This window comes from Tiliqua scincoides, chromosome 13 (genome assembly GCF_035046505.1).
Source record: "Tiliqua scincoides isolate rTilSci1 chromosome 13, rTilSci1.hap2, whole genome shotgun sequence".
NCBI lineage: Eukaryota > Metazoa > Chordata > Lepidosauria > Squamata > Scincidae > Tiliqua > Tiliqua scincoides.
In genome coordinates, this window is record NC_089833.1 from 15,427,047 (window position 1) to 15,441,474 (window position 14,428).

The window sequence follows — 14,428 nt, forward strand, 5'->3', positions numbered from 1 at the left end:
TCCACCAGGTTCTGGAAAACAACTTTCTATCTGCTCTGTCCATCCCGTGCACAATTTTGTGCGTCTCAATTATGTCCCCCCTCAAGCGCCTTTTCTCTAGAGACTGAAGAGCCCTGAAGGCTGTAGCCAGCTCCAGCCCAGTCATCCTTTTGGTCACTCTCTTCTGCAGCTTTTCCAGTTCCAGGTAGGGTTGAGAAACACCCATGTCTAAAAATTCCACTGCACACAGCTGATATATTAATAATTTAATTTCAAACACACACACCATAAGAACATAAGAACAGCCCCACTGGATCAGGCCACAGGCCCATCTAGTCCAGCTTCCTGCATCTCACAGCGGCCCACCAGATGCCCCAGGGAGCACACCAGATAACAAGAGACCTGCCTCCTGGTGCCCTCCCTTGCATCTGACATAGCCCATTTCTAAAATCAGGAGGTTGCGCATACACATCATGGCTTGTATCCTGTAATGGATTTTTCCTCCAGAAACTTGTCCAATCCCCTTTTAAAGGCGTCCAGGCCAGATGCCGTCACCACATCCTGTGGCAAGGAGTTCCACAGACCAACCACACGCTGTGTAAAGAAATATTTTCTCTTGTCTGTTCTAACTCTCCCAACACTCAATTTGAGTGGCTGTCCCCTGGTTCTGGTGTTATGTGAGATTGTAAAGAGCATCTCTCTATCCACTCTGTCCATCCCCTGCATAATTCACCCCTGCATAAATACCCCTTCGCTATTCTATCAGCAAAGCTGGAAATACCAAGACGCAAATACATCAGCTGGGGCCAAGTGGAGGGGTCTGCAGAGTGCGATCCAGTCGTGGTTTCCACCCAATCTGAAACCACCCAGTGCAAGAGGGGAGAGAGCCTGCTTAAACATTGGAACAGACTTTCTACAAAGGAGGAAGGTCGAGAGAGGAAAAACCAACAAGGCAGGAACCGTTTAGAGAAGCAAAGCAGGCAGCTTTCCAACCGGGAGGCCCGAGTCTCTCCACGTGCCAAAGTTGGCAAAATCCGAGTCCCGCTGCCAGTTATAGCTTCTCTCGGGGTGGAAAATGGTCCCCACCCTTCAAACACAAGTGCTCTTTCTTTCCACTCACAGACTGTTTGATTTTCCTTCCCTGGCAAGAGTATTTTTCATTCCTCCAGGGGACCAGGACTGATCCAAGAAGCCCCACTGCAGCTGCTAGGGCTTTACCCAGGCGAAGGGAACTAATGTCCCCTTAACCCAAGGAGGCACTCCAGCAACCTCTAGGTCCATGCTCAATGCAACAGAGGCTCCTGGCCCCATTGCATCACAGCACAGGGCTTTTGGAAGGAATGGGCTGTGTGTCCAGTGAGTTGCACTGGATTTTCTCTGTGTGGTTTTTTTTTAACGCTCAACCATCTACCTGCCAGTGCTTTGTAGGATTGTTTGCCCCTTATTCCCACCACCACCAGGGCACCCTACATTCCTTTTGTGCCATAATAAGCCCATTGGACTCCAAAGGAGCAAGGGAATGGTTTGCCAATTCGGTATCAAAGCAAACGGAATGTGCGGATTCCATAGCGCCCTTCTGCCTGATGATGGCCTCCGCAGGGCTTCTTGAACAACAAGGACTGCAACCTGGTGGGGCAGGCAATGGTGACAATCCAGCATTAAAAAAGAAAGAAAAAAGCCCGACAGCTGCAAGCCATTTCTCTCTCGCTGACAGCATTGTTGCCGCCGTCGACACGCATGGCTGGCTGCACCTCTGCTGCACTGCAGGTTGTACGTTGCCGCAGCAGCTTGCGGGGAACCGTTCTCGCCTGCATTGCACGGCCATCTGTGCTACCGAGTTGGGGCAGCCATTTCTCCCCAGCACCCCAGTCTGCTTCAACCTTCAGAGGCAATGCCAGTATAACTGATCTATATATAAGAGAGCCAGGGTGGTGTAGTGGTTTGGGAGGTGGACTTAGACCTGGATGATCCAGGTTCTAATCCCCCCTCGGCCACAAAGCTTCCTGGGTGACCTTGGGCCAGTCACTTTCTCTCAGCCTCACCTACCTCACAGGGTTGTTGTGAGGGCAAGAAACAGGGGAGGAGCAGCTGTGTAAACCGCCCTGAGCTCTTTGGAGGAAAGGGCGGTATAAAAATGTGAAAAATAAAAATAAAATAAAAAAATATATAACTAGTTATACACACACACAGATGTGTATAAGGTGGGCGACAGTCTGTCCTGGTCTGCTGGGATAGCGGGCAACTTTCCAGACTCAGGGCACTGGCAAACATGGTAAACTGGCCCCGGAAGAGATACCTTGGAAATGTAGTAGACGCACTGCTGAAAGGTGTACATGATGACTTCCTCGAGAACCGTCATGGCTTCCTCACTGGCAGTGATCGTGAGGGAAAAGAGAGACTCCTTGGAACCTAAAGCAAGGGGGAACAAAATGTGTGAATGGAGGTCCTGAGTGTGGAGCATCACGTCAAGACTCGTGGTTCGCCCAAAGGCACATCAACAAGAACTTGGAGAGCATCCTGAACTTGTTTTGTTGCTCTCCCCCCCCCAATGTGTGTGTATGTGTAGGAGAGAAAGAAGATAAGCGAGGCCACATTATGGAAGAATTAGCCAGGGTTCACCTGCTGCATTAGCCTTGTCTTGTGCTGTGAACTGTCACTGCTCATTTGAGAAGGGGGATTATGTTCCCTCTCAAGGGCGCCGGGAGGTGATATGGCGCAAAAACTGTGGATGGTGCTGCAGTTTTCCTGGGGTGGCCACACTACGACAGTCTGGGCGAGGTGGGGGAATGGGCGACTGGTTCAACGGCATGAAATCCTGTTCTCACCCAACATGGCGATTCTCTGACATCCTTGAGGAGGCAGTCAATATTTGCATCTCGGTTCCTATTTCTGTGTTTCCCATATACTGCACCTACAAAATGTCACACTGAACCTTCTTTGTCTAAGGCAGGGGTGCCCAAACCCCGGCCCTGAGGCCACCTGTGGCCCTCGAGGCCTCTCAATGCAGCCCTCAGGGAGTCCCCAGTCTCCAATGAGCCTCTGGCCCTCTGGAGATTTGTTGCAGCCCACACTGGCCCGACACAACTGCTCTCAGCGTGAGGGCGACTGTTTGACCTCTCACGTGAGCTGTGGGATGAGGGCTCCCTCCACTGCTTGCTGTTTCACATCTATGGTGCAGTAGCAGCAGCAAAGGAAAGGTCAGCCTTGCTTTGTACAAGGCCTTTTATAGGCCTTGAGCTATTGCAAGACCTTCATTCATTCATATAAGTTCATCTTTAATGTATTCATTTATGTATACTTATGTAAATGCATTCAAATTTTAAATGTAAATTAACTCTTTTTTCCCCTGACACAGTGTCAGAGAGATGATGTGGCCCTCCTGCCAAAAACTTTGGACACCCCTGCTCTAAGGAACGGATTAATATGGAGAACTTCCCCGCCCTACGCACAGCCCTTCAGTGCAGGGGTTACCAAAGTCTGGGCGCAAAGTCTGGGCGCAACTTTAGGGCATCATGGCACATTCAGAGGCATCATGGGATGTCCTTGTTAGACCCCCTCTCTGTCCCCCCAGTCGCCTCCATCTTGATCTCACAAAATCTCATGGCACCCTAAAGCAGGGGTGTCAAACACTTTTCATAGACTGGGCCAAACAGAACTCATGGTGCCTGCTGAGGGCCAGAAGTGACATCATTAAGCAGGAAGTGACATCATTAAGCAGGAAGTGACATCATTAAGCCACTGATAACCAGAAATAAGCACTTTGTTCTCTCCTAGAAACTCATTAGCTGCAAATGACAGTAGAGAAAAGACGCAAATCTTGTTCATAATTTCAAGATATGAGAGAACCCAATTATCACTCTGGGAGAACCCAATTATAATGGGGGGGGGGAGATAAATTGCTTCCAGGGGTCACATGTGGCCCATGGGCTATGTTTGACACCCCTTCCCTAAGGTGTCATGATGCACACATTGGGAACCACCAAGGTAGCCCATGAAGGCTTCCAGTAGCATACCAAGGGCAGTGGAGGGGTGGTGGTCTAACCTGGAGGATAGTCATAAGGGGGTGCCTGTCCCTTCAAATGCCAGGTTGACCTGGCCTTCTCTGCGGGGAATCCTAAGGCTAAAGTTAGGTCTACTCATTGCGTTGAGCTGCCAAGGGTGGGGTAGCGGGAGAGGTCTGTCCCAAGTATTACAATCCTATCCTAGGAGGAAACTTCATTGAATTTAATGGGGCTTTCTTCTGAGTAAGCATGCATAGGGACTGTGTCACCAGTTCCTGAGCTACAGCATCCAGTTATGGGCCCAACGGAGACAAGTTTCCTAGCAGCTCAATGGATGGTCCACGGAGGACAACAGCGCAGGTCTCACCTTTGATGTCCAGTTCCTCCTCCATGTTCTGGATGTAGACGGGGGATTTCTGCTGAACAAAATACAGAATTTCAATGGAGTTGGACATCCAGAAGAGAATGTGTTGAAGGTCGGGCAGGAGGTCCGTGATGGTGAAGCGGGAGAGAGACACGGGATCCTGGCTGACGAGACAAGAGGAGAGTTAAAAGACATTCCCCCTCCCCCAGTGCATTTTCTGGCTTCTTCCTTGTGTGGAACGCCAGCCTTCGAGTGGGATCCACGCCTGTTGGCCTGCATGATGGCAAAAGATGGTCACACTGGGAATATTTTGACTGCTGCATTAATGGATGCACCATCTGAGGGCTGCACGAGGAGCGGCCACGCGGCTGTGCAGGACACAGGCTGCCTGGTTCCAAGACCAGTAGCACAGACGGTTGGGCAGCCTGAACAAGGGTCCCACCCTGTCAATGATCTCTGCAGCAAAGGGAGGGGTGGCACACATCCAGATCCTCCTCCTCCTCCCCTCCTGAGTCAGCCACATACCCACGACAAGCCAAGAGGGCCTCAACTGACCCCACATGCTTTCCACTTGCCTCTACCAGTGGCGAGTGGGGATGCAGTTCCTAAGTTAAGAACTAGCGGCTGCAGCTCTTTGGGGGAGACCAGGATCAGTGCCTCCATAAACTGAGGCAGTCACCCCAGATGGGGGGGGGCATTTTGATCCACCTACCTGCCTCCCAATTCCTGCATTAAAAAGAAGCAGTAGATATAGAGGTGGAAAACAGGAAGGGTGGTGAGTTAGAGCAAGGGTCTCCAAACCCTGGCCCGGGGGCCAGGTGCGGCCCACAGCGAGCCTCTATGCGGCCCGCTGCCAGCCTCTTGTCCCCTGAAAGCCTCTGGCCCACTCGACTGAACATGACCAGAGTTGTGCTCTGATTGCATCTGGAGGGTGTTCTGAGGGCCGGAGAGGCTGAGTGAATGAGCCCCTCATTCATTTATTCATTCATCTAAGTTCCATCTCTATTTATTTAAATTTTATCTTTAAAAATTTTCCAGCCCTCAGCACTGCGCCAGATATTTCGTGTGGCCCTCTGGCCAAAAAGTTTGGAGACCCCTGGGTGAGAGCATTGGAAACTCTCTAGCCCATCCCATGCTTCTCTTCTCGACTTCTTCTTCGTCTTCTCCATTTCTCTCTTCTCTTTCAACCAAAGAAAGACAGAAGTGAAATCAGGGCCGGCCCATTCTTGAGGCAAACTGAGAGGGCTGCCTCAGGCAACAGATCTGCAGGAGGTGCCAACACTTTTGACATGCGCTCCCCAATTCACACTATGCTTCCCTCTATGCATGCAGGAAAAAGGATTCCCACAAGCATCATGCACAAAGAATCAATCCAGCAGAGCCTTGCACAATTTCTACACAACCAGCTATAACACACAGAGCCCATTTTCATAATTTTGTGCAGGAGGAAAAATGTGGATTACATTTTGTCATTTTGCCACCACGTTTTTGGGGCTCATTATGTGTTTTTTGTTTTTTTTAAAGATAATTCAAATGGCCACCCAAGCTGTCAAATTCCACTAGGGATCTTGGCCCAAAACTATCAACAGCATTTTCACTGCTTCATTTAAAATAATTGCTACCCAACAACATATCAACTGGCTGCACTGTGAGGGCTACATCAGAAGGGCGTGGCCAGGTTTCCGGTGATGATTTTCTTCTTTTTAACTTAGATCAGGACTCCGGCATGGGTGATGCCCCACCTTCTCTGATCCAAACCTCCCCACCCCACAAGCTACCGTTAGCCACAGACAGAAAAGCATATGAGCAAAGTATGGGGGCCAAATACGGAGAGCCAGAAAGATGTAGTCATGGTCTGGGAGTTGAACTTGGACCTGGAAGATCAGGTTCAAATCCCCGCTCGGTCGTGAAGCTTCCTGGGTGACCTTGGGCCAGTCGCTCTCTCTCAGCCTCCCCTACCTCACAGGGTCGTTGTAAGGACAAAAGGAGAGAAGAAATCAGATACACCGCCCAGAGCTCCCTGGAGGAAGGCAGGATAAAAATGCAAAAAATAAATAAAGCTTTGGAATGTATGGATTCCATTCCTGGGGTATTTTGCTAGAATTATGAGGACATCTTTGGCTTCCTTCAGTCTCCTTCAGATATTTCACCCAAGGAAAAACCTCCACAATATTGGTGCCTTCATGCTTTCCCCTCTGGCTAAGTACAGAATCAGATGAGGAATTTGAACCCAGTTTGGGAGGGGGGCACACCCACCTTCTTTACACTGTGCCCAGAGAGTGGGCACTGGGCACTGAATTTGGGGCCACCATGAGCTCAACTGTACAGTTATGGCCCTCCACATGGACAGATCCATTTCTGGATTTCCACAAAGTATCTAGTTAGGCCCTGATTTTCGGTCTCGCTGCTACGCTTGCCAAACGACAGCCCACCCCCACTCTCCCTATGTGTCAGTTCCTTCCCAGTAAACGAAGGTTTCTCCAATTATCTAATTAGGACGAGAAAATCTGGATTTGTTTTTCGGTACTGCAGCATATTTTTTTTAAAGCTTTTTTTTTAAGAAACAACAATTCAACCCTTTGCAAGTAAATTGCCTTAATCAAAATCCCTTAAATCTTGCATGAAATAACTCCACTTTAACAGATGTTTCTAGGCAGGGTTGGGAACCACGGAGAGGAGGGATATGGGGTAGGATGGGGGAGCAGCAGCACTCCCCATCCTAGGATGGCATAGATAAGGCGAGGCCTGGGGGTACAGGCCCTGGGTACCTCACCTGGGGGGGGGTATCGGATGAAGAGTCGCAAAGGGGATGGTGCAGGAGAAGGGACTGTGGTGTCAAGGAGGCCTCCTCACCACTCCAGTACTTTCTCCTGTACCTCCATGCAGACAATAAAATAAAATAGCTCCTTTGCAATTTCCAGTTGATACAGTGCTTTTTAAAAACAACTTGGGACATCTGTGTTGGTTGGCTATAGATTATTTATTTATTCATTCATTCATCGGGTAGTCCTTCAGTTCGATTCCCAGGGCCTCCGGTGCTGACTTTGCAGCAGGAAGGCGGTTTGTTGGATAACTCCTGTGCCAAGCTAACCCAAATTCTGTGCTAACCCAAATCCTGTGCCAAGCTAACACCAGCAGGGCTCTGCAGCTTGGATTAATTATGCAAACAAAGCATATTTGCATAGAGAGTGCCAGGGATTCCAGGAGTTGAATTAGACAAGGCCGGAGCCTAGGACTGTGTGCACTTGGGCCACCATCAGGAACAGAAGAGGAATAGGGTGTGCAATGCAATATCAGCATCTCTGGTAGTAGTATCTTTCCACATGCGCTGCCTCCGACGCATTCTCGGCATCACCTGGCAGGACAAAGTTCCAAACAACACAGTCCTGGAACGTGCTGGAATCCCTAGCATGTATGCACTGCTGAAACAGAGACGCCTGCGTTGGCTCGGTCATGTCGTGAGAATGGATGATGGCCGGATCCCAAAGGATCTCCTCTATGGAGAACTCGTGCAAGGAAAGCGCCCTACAGGTAGACCACAGCTGCGATACAAGGACATCTGCAAGAGGGATCTGAAAGCCTTAGGAGTGGACCTCAACAGGTGGGAAACCCTGGCCTCTGAGTGGCCCGCTTGGAGGCAGGCTGTGCAGCATGGCCTTTCCCAGTTTGAAGAGACACTTGGCCAACAGACTAAGAGGCAAAGAAGGAAGGCCCATATCCAGGGAGACAGACCAGGGACACACTATACTTGCTCCCAGTGTGGAAGGGATTGTCACTCCCGAATTGGCCTTTTCAGCCACACTAGACGCTGTGCCAGAACCACCATTCAGAGCGCGATACCAGAGTTTTTCGGGACTGAAGGTTGCCAATGGGTAGTAGTATGAAGTCTCTGGATTGGTCAGGGCTGGAATAAGTAGTCAGGGCCTTACCTGGTCATAGGGTGGAATAGGTAAGGAGAGGGGCTGTAGCTCAGCAAGCCAAGTCTCTACTGTCCACGCATAAGGTCCCAGGGTCAATCCCTGACAGCATCCCCATGTAGGGCTGGGGAAAGGTCCCTTGTCTGAAACCCTAGAGAACAGCTGCTGCTGCTGCTGCTGCTAATGGTCAGTGAACACAATTAGCTAACGATCTGACTCAGTAAAAGGCAGCTGCATAGACACCTATCTGCTGCACTCCCAGCTCAGGCCCAGGGTTGGTCCATTCATGAGACCAACTGAGAAGGTCATCTCAGGTAACTTACTGGAGGGGGCTGGTACCTATATCCATTTGCCCACTTGTCTCCACCACCATCTAGACTGGAAAAGGAAGAGGGAATGAAGAGAACATGCAGAGTAGAGTGGCAGGCTGGAGAGTCTGAGGCGCTCTGCTCCACACTTCCTCTTCTGCTCTGCCTCCCTCTTCCTTTTCCCCTGCAGGGAGTAGGAGGAAAAGAGGACAGAGCATCACTAGTGAAGGCGGTGCAGCGATTGGCCTCCCAGAAGGACTGGGGCTAGCCCTTTTCAGGCCACAAGCTGGAAATCACATCCTTACTGACCTGGCCTTGGATCGCTCACACCTTGGCTTCAACACTGTTCTAAGCCAGCACGTCTGTTACACGGATAGCACGGTCAAGACACACAAGGCCTTCCATTATCAGAATAACGATGATGCCCTGTCCATATGACCTCAGCCAAAAATCCACTGTCGATAGACTGGAATTAGGCAAACCATTCAGCCTCAAGAATCAAGAACTAATACGGAGGTTCTATTTAGCTATCATGGCTAGTCATTCTCAACAGATCTCTCCTCTAGGCAGTGGCACATCTAGGGAAAATGGTGCTCATGGCAGGCATTGAAATGGCAATCCTGTCCAAAAAGATCATGGGGTGTGAAGCCACCTGTCCCTCCAAATGAATTTGCATGTTCCCACTTGCCACACCCTATATATGCCGCTGCCTCTAGGAAGAGCTCTTTATTTGGAGCCTGTCACCAGCCCTCGACATCAAAGGGTTGGATCAGACAATGTCAGACCCCCAAGGATCCAATACATGTGTGGTGGGGAGTGAAAGGGAGTCCCTGCTCACCTCTAACATCCCCAGGCATCTACATGGAAGCACAAGGATTCTGAATAAGGTCCACCTGCATAAACTATTATTAGCACAGACAACTCCCAGATATTGTCTGCAGTACTGACTCAAAGTATTCTCAAAGTAATACTGACTACAGTATTCCCAAAGGATCTCCTCTATGGAGAACTCGTGCAGGGAAAGCGCCCTACAGGTAGACCACAGCTGCGATACAAGGACATCTGCAAGAGGGATCTGAAGGCCTTAGGAGTGGACCTCAACAGGTGGGAAACCCTGGCCTCTGAGCGGCCCACCTGGAGACAGGCTGTGCAGCATGGCCTTTCCCAGTTTGAAGAGACACTTGGCCAACAGTCTGAGGCTAAGAGGCAAAGAAGGAAGGCCCATAGCCAGGGAGACAGACCAGGGACAGACTGCACTTGCTCCCGGTGTGGAAGGGATTGTCACTCCCAAATCGGCCTTTTCAGCCACACTAGATGCTGTTCCAGAACCACCATTCAGAGCGCGATACCAGAGTCTTTCGAGACTGAAGGTTGCCAACATGTACTGACTATTGAAACCCCTGGAAACACCCCCCTTCATTCATTCCATAGACTCGTTTTCCAGAATAAAATCCATTCAAAGCTAAAATCATAAGCACAATATAAAATAAAGAGACAACTAAAGCAGGAAGAAAAATCCAACATGTCAACTAAAACACATCAGAACATCAGTCCTAAAACGTCAAAATGGGTTAACTCACTGAGAGTGATGATGTGTACAAAAACATGCCAGGCCGAAGAACACATTGAAAAGAGCCAGGCTCCCCCTTTCAGGCTAAAGTGGTCCCCGTGTGCTCTATTTATACCCTCTGAAAGAGGACAGCTGCCTCTCTCGGACTAAATTTGGCAACTGCTTGCTGTGATTCAAGGCAAGTTCCCACACTGCATCTTTGTACAGATGGGGACACTTGAATACCAGGATGCTTGTATTATGCAACATGGGAGCAGCCTCACCAAGTCCTTTCTTATATACAGTGGGCTCTCGGTGTCTGCGGGGGATCCGTTCCAGGATCTCCAGCAGATACGGAAATCCATGGGAAGCCTGGCTTGCCCTGATGACTTCCAGTCCTGTCCAGGAGGCGTTTTGAGGGACAGGAAGGCCACGCGCAGACTTCCGGTTGCATCCAAGAGGCATTCCGACGCCCTCCAGCCACAGACTTGACACCCACAGATACTCAAAGCCACAGATGCCCAGTTTACGGATAAAGGGCCCCCCCACTGTCTACAGGGCAGTTTACAGAAACGAAAAGGGGCAATTCTATTCTGATGTGTGGTTTTTCTACTCCTGCTTAGAGATGCAGAAGACAAACCAGAAGGCCAGCATTTTAGAATACTGGTGAGCGTTGCATGGTGATTAGCAGTGGAGCCCACAGGATGTGTTTTCGGCAAGGGGCAGAGATGTCTGAATGTGTGCTCAAGGCCTGGGATTCTCAGGTTTTATTTTTCATTTTGTTATCAGCTCTGCTGACATCTGGGAACGGAAGGCAACTTGAATAAGAGACATTGAAATTCTGTGCACACTTTTCTCAGAGTAAATCCCACTGAACACAATGGGACTTACTTTCAGTAAACCTGTATAGGATGATACTGCGAGATTTTGGATTTTTGACCGATTGCGTCATGTTAGACGTGGAGGATCCAGGTTCAAATCCCCGCTCAGCGGTGAAGCTTCCCGGGCAACTTTGGGATAGTCACACTCTCAGCCTCACCTACCTCACAGGGTTGTTCTGAGGACAAAAGTAGGGGAGGGACTATACACACCACCCCAAACTCCTTGGGGAAAGGGTGGTATAAAATGTGAAGAATAAATATTCCAAAGAAAACCTTGCATACACTTATAATCTTGTTATAGTTGCTAGCGTGTTTTTACGCTACATGAATTCCTTATGCCCTTGTCCATAGCGATGGCACAGATTGTGGTTTGAGGTTTGTTTCAAATGCCAGCAAAAGAAAAAAGGACCCACCCAGCACAAACCCAAGATGCAGCAGACTTACTGTTGGGACTGCTTCTCTGCAAGTTCATTCGTTTTCTCCTAGAACCAGGGAGCAAGCAGAAAAGCCAACAGTGAATACAAGCCACTGACAGAGGGAAATAACCAGTAAATACCAAAGCCATGTGACCAGACACAATTTGGCAAGTTGTACTTTTTCCCATGTAGCTGACACAGAAAGGTTGGCCTGGAGAGGTAGCAGAAGATTCCCCATTCCTCCCTGTTTCACACAGCTCGGGAAAAGGCTTTTACAAACATAAGAGCAACCCCAGTGGATCAGGCCAAGGGCCCATCTAGTCCAGCTTCCTGTATCTCACAGCGGCCCACCAAATGCCCCAGGGAGCACACCAGATAACAAGAAGACCTGCAAGGCCTCCTGGGAATTGTAGTTTAAGAACATAAGAACAGCCCCACTGGATCAGGCCATGGCCCATCTAGTCCAGCTTCCTGTATCTCACAGCGGCCCACCAAGTGCCCCAGGGAGCACACCAGATAACAAGAGACGTGCATCCTGGTGCCCTCCCTTGCATCTGGCATTCTGACATAGCCCATTTCTAAAATCAGGAGGTTGCACGTACACATCATGGCTTATGACCCGAGATGGACTTTTCCTCTAAAAATGGAGTCTTCAGGCGCCAGCACACACAAACAATTGACCAAAATAACAATAGTGTGGCGGGAGTATTGGGGTGAGCGAAGATTTCAATACAGAGCAGAGAAGCAGGTGGTGTCCTGTTTGACATTCTCCTTTAAGCACAATGGCATCTCATAAGAACAGCCCCGCTGGATCAGGACATAGGCCCATCTAGTCCAGCTTCCTGTATCTCACAGCTATCTCACAGCGGCCCACCAAATGCCCCAGGGAGCACACCAGATCACAAGAGACCTGCAAGGCCTCCTGGGAATTGTAGTTAAGAACATAAGAACAGCCCCACTGGATCAGGCCATAGGCCCATCTAGCCCAGCTTCCTGTACCTCACAGCGGCCCACCAAATGCCCCAGGGAGCACACCAGATCACAAGAGACCTGCAAGGCCTCCTGGGAATTGTAGTTAAGAACATAAGAACAGCCCCACTGGATCAGGCCAGAGGCCCATCTAGTCCAGCTTCCTGTATCTCACAGCGGCCCACCAAATGCCCCAGGGAGCACACAAGACAACAAGAGATCTGCAAGGCCTCCTGGGAATTGTAGTTTAAGAACATAAGAACAGCCCCACTGGATCAGGCCATAGGCCCATCTAGTCCAGCTTCCTGTATCTCACAGCGGCCCAGGGAGCACACAAGACAACAAGAAGACCTGCAAGGCCTCCTGGGAATTGTAGTTAAGAACATAAGAACAGCCCCACTGGATCAGGCCATAGGCCCATCTAGTCCAGCTTCCTGTATCTCACAGTGGCCCACCAAATGCCCCAGGGAGCACACAAGACAACAAGAGACCTGCATCCTGGTGCCCTCCCTCCCATTCCAACAATCTTTCAAAATGAGAGGCATATATAGTGTAACCCCAGTATCCACGGACCCAGCATCCTTGAATGCGACTCACCGTGAATCCTGGGAAAAAGCTACCTCTGGTTTGCTCGTCAAACCGGAAGTGACAACGGATTCACGTATCCATGGATTTCCATATCCCTGGGGCGCTGGAATGGACTGTAGAAAAGATCTACTCACCCACACGGTTCTCTGGATCATCTTAGCCGATTTGAGAAGCAGCTGCCCAAACTCTCCCGGCTTGAAATGGCTAGCGGAGTGCTGGACGCAGAGGCACAGCAAGAAGGCCGGCGTCAGCTTGTGGTCGTCACCGGTGGGCTCGATAAGGGTGACGATCCTCCTCAAGAGCAAGTCTTCACTGGCTCTATCGAACTCCAGCTGCACTTTCCTCCGGCTGCCTCTCCGTCCAGAGGGAGGCTGCGAGCCCTGCTTTTTGGTCGCGGCAGAGGCCTTGTCCTTGAGCCGGTTGCCGCACATCTTGCAGGTCGAGGACAGCTCCGGCTCCGAGGCCCGGCGCACGGCCTTGAGCCTCATCAGGGTCTGGGCAGGAAGCGGCTGGGTCTTCAAAGGGTCCTTGTAGAGGAGCAAATAGTAAAGGCCCAGGGAGATCAGGTCCCCGTGATGGAGCATTGCCGTCCGCCCCACCTCAGAGAAGTTGATGGAGACACTGGCACCTGGGATGGGCTCCAGGACCAGTTTCTCTTCGGAGCGGTGGCGGGAGCGGCCAGACACCTTAATCCTCCGGATGGTGCAGTGAAGGGGCAGAATGTCCGGGGCGGAAAGGCTGATGCTGGGCTTGCTGGCCTGAGTCCTTTGGCCCACGGTGTGCTGGTCGCCGTTCAGCAAATAGACCAGGCTGTCCTGCATTGTGAAACACAGAAGCTCAGAGAGTCAGCGAGCACAGATACCGACCTCTGCAGAGACTGGAGTTACTTTTTAGAAAGCAAAAATCAGTAAGAAAACAGCCTTACACAACCTGGAAGTGGCTTACAGAAACAAAGAAGACTGTCCTGCGGCCCTGCACGTGGCGCAATTCTATTTTTTTATTTTTACTTTTAAAAAAAGGTTTTAAAAAGGGGATGCCTGTATCCGCAGCATCCATGGAAAGTGAAATCCGTGGATGTTGGACCCGCAGATAAGGCAGGTCCACTGTCTATCCCAGGGGTGCCCAAACCCCGGCCCTGGGGCCACTTGCGGCCCTCGCGGTCTCTCAATGCAGCCCTCAGGGAGCCCCCAGTCTCCAATGAGCCTCTGGCCCTCTGGAGATTTGTTGGAGTCCACACTAGCCTGATGCAACTGGTCTCAGCATGAGGGTGACTGTTTGACCTCTTGCGTGAGCTGTGGGACGAGGGCTCCCTCCACTGCTTGCTGTTTCACATCTGTGAGGCAGAAGTGGCAGCAAAGGAAAGGCCAGCCTTGCTTTGTGCAAGGCCTTTTCTAGGCCTTGAGTTATTGCAAGACCTTCACTCATTCATATAAGTTCATCTTATATGGCAGGAGGT

At 50.4% G+C, this 14,428-nt stretch overlaps 1 protein-coding gene across 1 annotated transcript in view; it reads right to left on the minus strand.

Moving 5' to 3' along the window:
• The window catches only part of RADIL (Rap associating with DIL domain), a 66,760-nt gene that overhangs the window by 24,002 nt on the left and 28,330 nt on the right, over window positions 1–14,428 (minus strand). Inside the window, 4 exon segments of the mRNA XM_066640693.1 lie at window positions 2,276–2,388; window positions 4,348–4,508; window positions 11,444–11,481; window positions 13,107–13,787. Of these exon segments, the coding sequence (XP_066496790.1) occupies window positions 2,276–2,388; window positions 4,348–4,508; window positions 11,444–11,481; window positions 13,107–13,787 (993 nt within the window).